Genomic DNA, 11569 nt, shown 5'->3' with positions numbered 1-11569 from the left:
TTTCATCCAAACTTTTAGCCTCATGCTAAAACGGTCGTTAACTCAGTCGCTAAATAATAAACTGTCGTTAATTCTATCACTAAGTTGTAAAAATCGTTGCTAAGTTGCAGGAGAGACCAAAATATGGATAAATTTTTTTAGGAAAATCATTTTTTTTTAAATTGAGGAACTAAAAATGAAATATGAGATATTTAGGAGGATCATAGACATATTTAACCCTAAAATATAATATATAAATCACCTTTAAAAATATAAATAAAATATTTATTTTAAAAATAAATAAAACTAACATTCTTAAATATTTGGTAGTAATGATGACAAAACAATAATTTTTTTTTAAATATGAATTTATAAATATTAATAATTTGTTTATATTAAAACAGTAATTAAATTTGTATTTAATTTTAAAAACATAATAAATAAATAAAAATAAAATAAATTATATACACGAGACAGTAAATAACTTAATATATCTGCTTAAATTCAATTTTTGTTGATGATTAGGAGATTTTTAGTGAAATGTCAAATGTTACACAAAATTCACACACTCAATTGCAAGATTTAGAATTTAAATTTGAATAAAGAACTAACAATGAGAGTGTTTATACGTATCTTTGTAGAATGATAAGTGGCTATCATTTTGTATTAGTGATGTTAACTCTAATACAACATCGCAACGATGATCTCCATTTTGAGCAATGTCAAACTTGACTTTCCTTTTCCAATTGTTCCTGGTCGTCGAGAGTTTTCCTAAAGGAGATTCTTTACCTCCCTTTTTTTTGCATGAATTTCTATACAAAGAACAAATTAACTTTTTTTCCTTTTCTTTTTCACCAATTTAGTTTGGTGGCTAATCAATCAAAAAGGACAAGTTGTCTTTCCCATTCTTCTCTCCAACTAGATACGACAACAATAATCGTATTCGCGGATATTCATCTTAATCCGTCTCAACTTTGAGGAGAAAAATTCACTTCGACTGTATTAAAAAATTTTATGATTTCAAAATACGAGTACGAATGTTGCGTTAGTAACAAAAATAAGTTTACTATTATCTTATCCACATAGACCAATTATTTTAAAGATCGTTTAACAATTTTAAGATTTTAAGTAGAGAAAAAAGGTGTGTAATGGTAAATAAACGTGAAAGTAAATAACATAAAATAAATGACAGAAAATAATATAGAGATTTCGGTGTTAACAATGAGAAAACTTGTTGGGGTAAATTTCATTATTACGAATCTATCATGCACGTGCATGGTCAGTAATATTCTCCTCTACTAAGCTAATAATATTACCACATGTTACCCTCATTCGTATCTCTTTTCGATCTCCATGCCATGAGATTAATGTATTACCTAATAGCCGATATCCCAAACTATTAACCAACACAGATCATTAAGTCTCAATAATCGTAATGTAGCGAGACGTCACACCGATCCTGCTACAATACACGTGGATATCAAACCTAACCATATATATAAGCATTAACATCAATATAATAATGACAAACACCTTTCAATGTTAAGTCACACCATGAAAACAAGTTTTAGGTTGCAAAGCTAAAATAAGCACTAAGACATGAATATAATTACATAGAGCACCATAACCTATTTAGTACATGAATATAATGACTTTATCTAACCCCGACAAAGAGATTTTAGCCATGCTTACTCATGGTTAGCGTAACAACGGGTAACTCTGGTATATCGACCTTAGAAATGTGATTTGTCTTGTCACCTGAGCAATACTTCCGCCTTCAAACCTCCTATGTTATTCTCTTATTGTAATCCAAGTGTTCAGTTATGTACTATCTCGATCCATCGAAGCTTCATTTGCACTAAACTGGAACATGTTATTTATAGGAAAAGTCATGAGGCTCTCGCTAGGCGCATTGTCCTTGCGCCTAATACGTCTATCATGCTCTGCCAACTCTGACCTACCAGATTTTCTTCTTCAGTAGGAAATGCTCGCATTTCTTCAACGTGTCATTGGTTGCCTTTACTTGCCAAATGCACCACCAATTAGACTAGCGCGTTAATCCCTGTTTCACCAAGAAGTACTTACATATGGTCATACCGCATGTCATTGCCTGTACTTAGTGCACCTGTAGCTTGGGCCTAGAAATCCTTGCTTCTTCGGGGGTTTTGTTTTGCTTGCTTTCTGCATGCTGAATCATGATTTTCTAGTTCTTTTCATCTATTTTTTATTAATGCATACAAGAAAAGTCCAAACTTATGTTTTCTCACTTTTTATAGATAAATCAGGGGGTTTGTAACAATTGCTTGTGAAATGAGTTAATAAATGTCGACGTATTTAACGTAAATGTGAAACTTATAAACTCTCCCTAACTTGTCTTTTTGTTTGTCATCAAACAAAATTATCAGATGATTCAAAAAATGTTAAATACATGTTTCTTTTTGACAGGTTGACTGACTTTGGGTTAAGATTTTTGAAATTGTTTTTATGGCATGATATTCTTTCTAAATGCAAGTTCATAATCAATATCATAAGTATCCATGAACCATATCATACAGATAAACAATTTACTTGACCAAAGTAAGATTTTTGAAACATATCTAAATTAACAATTGATCATTCATTAGAATCGTGATTTCACTAAGTATCTCTAAATGGTTATTATTTCCCATAAAAGTTCAGACAAGGCATATACTATAGTAATATTGTGTATTTCGTCTAAGCATTATCACACAATATATCATCAGCCATGGATCACTAAGGTCTTTTTATATGCTGTAATGCGGTTGAGCTTTAAAAAAATATATTAGTTTTTCTTTGGATTCAAAAGCCTAAAGGTAAGAGAGCATAAGGTATTTCTTTTCACGTACTTCTCTTTATTGGTTTGCACTTATTTACAACCAGTTTGTTTTGGTGTCTTTTTCATTTTTGTAAGCTTGACTTTTTATTTTGGTTTTTGTTAAAGTATTTCTCTTTCTTTTTATTGCACAAGTACTACTTGATTTTTTCTTTGAAATCTTTTCCTTTTTTCCCCAACTTTCGTTTTTACAATACCTTACTTTTTGCTCGTTCTCCTATATTTAAAATAAGGTAGTGAACACTATTTTTATTTTCAATTTTGGATAAGGTTTTAACTTTGAAAGAACAAAATAAATTTGCATTTATACGACTCAAAGGGGTTTAATTTGTCAAAGGATTCTCACCCTCACAAGATATGCTTTTTAGGTTAAGTAGTTTTTCACTCAATATAAATAATGTCTTGATCATATTCATGACTTTAAAACATATCAAGTAATTATCAAGACTAATGCAACATTTACATAAATGTTATGCATGTCGACTCTCAGTATTTAAGTAAAAAATGAGGTTACACACATCTCACAAAGATAAGCCTTATAATTCCTGACTTATGTCAACAGGTTTACTCTAGACAGTAGAAAAATCAAACTTTGAATAAAGTAAAAAATCATAATCATGCTATTTTTCATAGATAATTAGGCATTAGTCATGAATGAAACATTTAAAGAGAATACAAATCTTTTCTCATGTCTTCTTCTCTTTGACCTTCTGTCGTTAACCCATTGTTGGTGACTCCACATATTTTTGACTTTTTAAATTATTATTTGAATCATATGCAGACAAACTTCTTCTGGTAGTACTTTTTTCAAAAAAAGACACACAAAAATCAGAAAAATTGACACTTAATCATGAAAACAATTTAAAACAAGTAAAAAAAAAGTGTTACAAAGATTTCCTCGCCTAGCTCTATGTCCTTCGCTTAGCTCGCCTATGTAATCAGGTTGCACTAAGTGCAGTGGGTGGTGCTTATCGTGCCTCTGCGTCAATGTGCATTAGGCACACCGTGTGGCGTGCTTAGCGCGCCTTCTGTAACAGCAACAATATCTAGTTTTCTATCATTTTCTTTGTTTCATGCACATTCAACTTGATAGTAGGTAAACATATATTATCACAAATATTCAAACTATGTTAGGGACTTGGATGCGCTCATGTACTTAGTACATAATGACCATCACACCCAATTCCATTGTGCATGGCTAATGTTAATAATTCTACTTTATATTTGAAGCACATGAAAATTGTTCAGTAGGAAAATAAAATTAAACTAATAAAGCGATAAAAACTTAACAATGATGTTGCTCGTGTTGTGCCAGTCAATCATCCATATTGGGTATTTCCTCATATTCTCCTTGTTTTCCTTCCTCCTCCTCCCCCTCCTCCTCCTCATCATCATCATCATCATTTGCATGGGTATATTTTTCTGCTCCGCTTCCACTCATATCGCCACTTCCTCACTCATAATAGAATCACCTATTAGTAGGCCATTGCAAGAAACTGCTAAACTCGTATGGAGTGTGTACTAGCTCATCAGGAGATACTAGAGGATGAGCAGACATAACTAGATCATGCTGAAGATATCTTGCCTAGGTGTCACTGCATAATGGAGATTGTACATGCATGCATTGACAAATGTATCTTCCTTGATGGATCTGATGTGAGGCAGGTGTTAGATGCCACCATGACGGAGGCACTAGGTGCATTGATGTACCGGAGACATCGTCGGGAGACAAGTGAGATTGATGGTTGAGGAGGCAGATGAGGTAGATGAGAGATAGTTAGACATACACAGTAGTGTATTAGTATATAATAGTAGTAGTATTATGGTTTGTATTTTATTTTGACGGTCTTGCTACTTTATTGATCTCGATTGTATGATATTTTGACATTTATTGAAATTTTATATATGTATGACATTTTTTGACCATCTAGAATTATGTACCTAGATTTTTATTTTCGATCGTAAGGTATGGTTTAAGTTTTCATTTGAATACAGATAAACAAAATATAACATCTGAAATATTACAGAGATGTATCTCTGTAATATTCACGGAGATGCATCTTTGGTATAATTTATAGTATACTGACTTTTAAGTGTGTATTTTTTAAATTGTTACAGAGATGCATCTCCAAAATATTTCAAAGTTCATTCAAAATTTAATGTGTACGAAAATGCATATCCGAAAACTATGACATTTAAATAATTTTACGTAATGACTAAAAATGATTAAGGGTGCATTAAGAAATCATCTAAATTTATATATTTATCCGAATTATCTAACATGGTAAATTAAAATAACTTTACAATTGTCATATGATGAAATTTAGTGAAAAAATTATAATTGTCACGTTATTAAAATAATTAATGAACCTTGTCCAATATTAGTATTTTTATTATTATATCATCAGCTATTAATAAAATATTGTCAAAAATAATTTTAAAGATTAAAATAGATTTTGAAATAATTTTGAGATATTTAATTATTTAAAATTGATTTTTTCTTCCAAATTATTTGAAGTTAGAATTTATAATTTTTAAAATTAAATATTATACTCAAATTTATTGTTCAATTCACTTTTATATAAATATATTCACATATAAATTTATATCAAACTTGTTTTTAACAAGAATCATTTCTACAAAATTAATATAGGCCAAATCAATTCTCGTCATTATAAAATCAAACACACGCAATGAAATATAACCTTTTTTTTGGGTAATTTTAATATATTTTACATGTATTAAGACAAAGTTATTATTGTTAATTGAAAATTTCATTGATGTACGAGAAAGAAGAAAACGAAAATGATTGAAGATGAAAAAAAGAGAATGTAAATAAATAACTAATTTGTATTATTGAAATTCAAAATTATCTTACAATTGATTCACACATTTACTCTAAGCCAATAAAAGTTCAATATAATATACACTCAGGGGTCAAATCAAAATGCATATCAAATTGGCAAGGATACTTCAATAATTTTTATAAGATTATTTTGAGATTATTGATAATGAAAAGAGTTATATATGTTTTATACATGAGAACCATTCATAGATGCTATTATAAATGTAATTAGAGTAAATGACAATCAATAATAAAAACTATGATGGTTAAGATTAAATATAAGTGTAAAACATTTTATTATCATTGCTTTCATACCATTTTTTTATTAATGACATGATATTTTTAAATTTAAAATTGAACAATAAATTTTGTTTTTTTATATTGGATAATACTAACTTATGTCCAAGGGGTAGAAGATAAGACATCCACTTGTAGAAAGTTTTTATTAAAAACGCCAATTATAAAATTAATTTCATATCTTTATTAAAATTAATGAATAATTTCCAACACAAAATTAATTCATTTAATTCTTATCTTGTGCCCTTATGATACAATTTAACATTACCCTTTAGTTATAATAAATACTACCTCCGTTTTTTATTTTATGTCACTTTGGAAAAATATTTTGTACCATAATATAAGTCGTTTTATAATACCAATGAGTCATTAATGTTATTTTTCCTATTATACCCTTAAATATTTATTATTCTCTCTCCTTTCAATTATATCAATTTGTCTTTTCAATACTATTAATGAAGGATAATTTTGTAAAATCCTTCGTAATTTATCTTTTTCATACCATAATTATTACCTTTCTTAATACGTGTGAAAAGTCAAAAACGACTTATAATAAAAAACGGAGGGAGTACATATTTAAGCCGGTTTGAATCCGGCTCAGACCTGGTTTTGATAAAAACACGATTTTAAACCTTAACGGGTTCATTCTCGCAATTTCTGACTCCATATGAAAAACTTGTTATCATCACTCTCATGTGCCAAACTCACACCTTCAATCTACAACAACCATCTTCTAGATTTCTTCGATTCTCTTCTTCTTCAACGATGTTTCACTCTCCGACAAGCTCGTCAAATTCACACCCAATTAATCCTCACAACCGCCCACCATTCTTCCTTCTTATCCGCCAGGCTCATAGCAACATACGCCCGTTTCGGTTCTATTTTCGAAGCTCGGAAAGTGTTCAAAACCACCCCAATTGAGTCTCTTCACAACATCCTTTTATGGAATTCCATTATTAGAGCCAATGTATCTCATGGGTATTATGAATATGCTGTTCAACTTTATGTTCAAATGCGAAAGTTTGGATTTTTACCTGATGGGTTCACCCTGCCTTTGATAATCAAGTCATGTTCTTGTCTTGGTGTACTTAGTCTTTGTAAGATTGTTCATTGTCATGTTTTGCAATTGGGTTTTAGGAGTCATGTTCATGTTGTGAATGAATTGGTGGGTATGTATGGGAAAGTTAGGAGAATGGAGGATGCCTGCCAAGTGTTTGATGGAATGGTTGTGAGAAGTGTTTTGTCGTGGAATACTTTGGTTTCGAGTTATGCTTTTAATCTTGATTCTGTTGGTGCTTCTAGGATTTTTAAACGGATGGTGTTGGAAGGTTTGAAGCCAAATTATGTAACGTGGACGTCTCTTTTGTCCAGTCATGCTAGATGTGGACTTTATGATGAAACTATGGAGTTGTTTAAGTTGATGAGAACAAAGGGAATTGAGATTAGTGCTGAAGCTATAGCTGTGGTGTTGTCTGTGTGTGCTGATATGGAGGGAGTTCAATGGGGGAAAGAAATTCATGGGTATGTTATTAAAGGTGGATATGAAGATTATTTGTTTGTGAAGAATGCATTGATAGGGACTTATGGGAAGAAGCACGAACATCTGGGTGATGCGCATAAAATATATTCTGACATAAAGAAAAAGAATTTAGTAAGTTGGAATGCTTTGATATCGTCATATGCTGAATCCGGATTATGTGATGAGGCCTATGAGGTATTTTTGCAGCTGGAGAAATCGAATGGTCATCCGGCGGTGAGAGCCAATGTCATAAGTTGGAGTGCTGTGATTAGTGGTTTTGCTTCCAAGGGGTGTGGCGAGGAGTCACTGGAACTGTTTAGGCGAATGCAGCTTAAAATGGTAATGCCCAATTGTATCACTATATCAAGTGTTTTATCAGTTTGTGCTGAATTAGCAGCATTGAACTCTGGCAGGGAGCTCCATGCTTATACAGTTAGGAATCTCATGGATGACAATATTTTGGTGGGGAATGGTCTGATTAACATGTATATGAAGTGTGGGGTTTTCAAAGAAGCACATTTAGTATTCGATAATATTAAGGGTAGAGATTTAATCTCATGGAACTCACTAATTGGGGGTTATGGAATGCACGGGCTTGGTGAGAATGCTTTAAGAACTTTTGATGAGATGATTAAAGCAGGAATGAGACCAGACAACATCACATTTGTTGCTGCTCTATCTGCGTGTAGTCATGCTGGTCTTGTTGCTGCGGGTCGCAACCTTTTTGATCGGATGGTTACAGAGTTTAGGATTGAGCCTAATGTAGAGCACTATGCATGCATGGTTGATCTCCTCGGTCGTGCCGGGCTTTTGCAAGAAGCGAGTGATTTTGTGAAAAACATGCCAATTGAACCTAATGAGTGTGTTTGGGGAGCTCTTTTAAATTCATGTAGAATGTACAAAGATACAGATGTTATAGAAGAAACAGCATCACAAATTCTAGCCCATAAGTCAGAAATAACTGGGAGCTTCATGCTTCTGTCCAATATTTATGCTGCAAATGAAAGATGGGAAGATTCTGCAAGGGTCAGGGTCTCGGCAAAGAAAAAAGGTTTTAAAAAAGTACCTGGTCAGAGTTGGATTGAGGTAAGAAAAAAGGTATACACATTCTCTGCAGGGAATGTAGTCCATTTGGAGCAGGGTGAAATCTATGCGATCCTTGATGAATTGGCACTTCAAATGGCGAGTGTAAATTATAATATCAATAGTTGCTTTGATCAACAATGTATTTCTGACCAATCAAAGCTCTTACTTATTGGAAACTGAGAGAGGCTAGATTTTTTATGCCATGCCTCTCTTCGCCAGCAACAATACTGAGTTTTGTTAATGCTTTAGAATCTGGTTAATTAGGAAAATAACAATTCATGTTGATGCATCACATTTAGTCGACACATAGGATCAACTTGTTTTACACATTATTTTGATTTTGACACATAGTTCTAATGGTATGCTACAACTTATAACCAAATGATTTTTCAGTTAATATATGTTTAGAACCTACAAATATAGTGAAATTCAGTTATTGTCCCTGTTTTGTTTTTGGTTTTCCACCCTGTAAAGTCAGATTCGTCTGTGTGATCACTAACATCAGCTCTCTGTTCAAAAATGTTGAAGTAGATAATGAGAGTCCAATTTGAATTACTGAGTCTGATTAATGAGTACATTGTATATACTATTTTTTGTTAAATATAAGGATCACATGGACATTGTAAAGGCACATATATTTTTACGGCCATGTTCACCACCTTACTTAAGCTGGACGATTTCTTAGAAGTTCAATCATAGCTCCAAAGCTTCCTTTCTCCCTATTTTCCATGCTTATCTAAGAAATTTACTGTTTTACTTATTCATCCTTAACCATTCTTGTTGGAATCCAAGTGAGTTTTCACCTTCAGCATACCTTTGGTATTGGCAAATTAGGTAAGTATCTAAAGGGTACTTTGACATTCACTTATACTTCTTACAGAAAGGTGCGCTAAAGTTTGCATATTTGGATGCTTCCATAAGGGCATAGAAGTTAAGAGGGGCATATCCATCATCAGAAATGTGACAAGCTAGCTTGTTAGCTTCATAATCAAGTACAGGTCCTGCTGTTGTCACCTTTATGATGGGGAGGTTGGGCTATTTTTACTTCTCCTCAGGTTCATCTATTTCATGGTTATTTCTTCCTCTCTTTGATAGCTCAGTGTCCTTCATGCATTTGGTAGATATTCTACCTCAAATATGTTTCAGCTTCCTTCTAAGATATGCATTTATCTAGGAAAGATGAATTTTAAACTGTTCTTGTTTGCTTTCGTCCCCATCTTTATGTTTTTTAATTGTTGCCTGAATTTTAATTTATTTGCATATGCAGACCTTGATAGATTTCCCAAATTTACTTTAGGAAACAGTCTTGATCAATGAAAATAGATAAAGCAAATTGTTTAGTTTACGCATTAATAAATCATTTTATCGATGAAAATAGACTTTAAAGCAATGCGAAAAGCTATCCTCTTTCATGACTATTGTTTAGTTTACGCATTAATAAATCATTTGATCAGTTCTTTATTTCTTATGTTAATTCTCTACCTGGTTCATCACAGTGTACTTCTACTATAGGGAATAAATATATGAAATAAATAACTGATAGTAGAATCAAAGGAGTATAACACATGTACATGCTTAATTTTTTCTAACTACTACTGGTGCCTAATTTCTTCTTAGACATTTCTTAAAACTATAGTGAGTTCTACTAGTGTTAAGTTGTTATATAGAGCTTGTGTTATCTACTAGTGAGTTCTAAAGGCCCTCTAGTTTATACGTTTTCTTAACTACAACATAAGTTGATTGTACATTTTTTAAGGAAAAAAGAAAAAGAAATTAGGTGATAAATTGATTGGTTGTGTTTAATCTATATGAAAGGCCAATTCATGAGATAACGTCCTTACACCTGACACCATGGTCTTGGAGGTTAGGCCTGTTCAAAAAACTGTTAAGCCAAACTTCATTGAAACTAACCGAACCACTTCTGTTAGTTTAAGAATCACACCTATATTTCACACACAATTCTCTAATTTGAATCGAATCTTACGAATCACGAACACCTATAGGACTAGGCGTGTCGTGGTCTCTGACACGCGTCAGTGTAGGAGACTCGATGACACTCGTATGATACATGTCTGAAAATTCAAACAAGCATTCCACTTTTTCTTCTTTGCTTTAACACTTCTTAAACCGGTTCCGACACCCGTATGATACCCTTACAATACGTGTCTAACAACTCATACAATGTGGGAAGTGTACGATTAACCCTCTAGTATCCAAGAGAATGTGTCTTCTCCCTTTTGACTCCTTCACAAAATTGTAGACTGAAGCACATCACTCCCCACATTCTCATGAAGCAGGCGTCATAATCAAGAGATGGACGCTCATCTAAATAAATGGGCGGTTAGAGCGTCTCGTGTGGTCAACGCATCACCTCTTGTCCTGAGAGAGTTATGACGGTGGATCTTCACACTTATACCAATACAAATATGAATTCGGATAAAAATGTCAAAAATTAATAATATTGATATATTTGTTGGTTGAGTTAGCTTTTACAAACAATTATATATATATATATATATATATATATATATATATATATATATATATATATATATATATATATATATATATATATATATATATATATATATATATATATATATATATATATATATATATATATATATATATAAAACCAAAAATACTTTGATTAATTCAAAAAATTAATTAAACAAGGCGATTGCATGGATCCATCCCAAAAGAACAAAACGGAGAAAAGGACAAAAACAAACAAAAAAACTAGTTTAACATTTACCTAGGTATGTGAGTCCTTAACTTCCTATTGTTCCAACCTTTATACATTATCATCTGAATGGTTCTATCTTCAATATTGAAGATATTCTTTTAATGTACAACCTTACTAAAACTAATGTCATTTCGATAACGCCAAATTTCATAAATGCATTCGTGACTCTGCAGAAACAACAATTGGTTGTGTCTATCAACCCAAACTTGTGCATCCTAGTTTTAGTTGCCAGCCTTTCATGGC

General features: G+C 32.0%; 1 protein-coding gene across 2 annotated transcripts; it reads left to right on the top strand.

Annotated features, from left to right (window-relative positions):
• Nucleotides 1–6595: 6595 nt before the first annotated feature.
• On the top strand, nt 6596–11009 carry LOC127107644 (putative pentatricopeptide repeat-containing protein At1g17630). Of its 2 annotated transcripts, XM_051044946.1 has the most exons (2): nt 6596–8580; nt 9461–11009. In XM_051044946.1, the coding sequence occupies exons 1-2, from the start codon at nt 6643–6645 to the stop codon at nt 9506–9508; spliced, it is 1986 nt and encodes a 661-aa protein (XP_050900903.1). In that variant the 5' UTR covers nt 6596–6642; the 3' UTR covers nt 9509–11009. The 2 variants fall into 2 exon arrangements, with proteins under 2 accessions (XP_050900903.1, XP_050900902.1); XM_051044945.1 differs by lacking the exon at nt 9461–11009 and having other exon boundaries at nt 6596–9213.
• Nucleotides 11010–11569: the final 560 nt, after the last annotated feature.

The sequence above is a fragment of the Lathyrus oleraceus genome, chromosome 7, assembly GCF_024323335.1.
Source record: "Lathyrus oleraceus cultivar Zhongwan6 chromosome 7, CAAS_Psat_ZW6_1.0, whole genome shotgun sequence".
NCBI lineage: Eukaryota > Viridiplantae > Streptophyta > Magnoliopsida > Fabales > Fabaceae > Lathyrus > Lathyrus oleraceus.
Note: the sequence above shows the minus strand (reverse complement) of the source record. Positions and strands in the feature narration are given on the sequence as shown.

Coding starts and splice junctions, on each gene's coding strand:
- LOC127107644 (XM_051044945.1), top strand. CDS start 6,643: ATGAAAAACTTGTTATCATCACTCTCATGTGCCAAACTCACACCTTCA.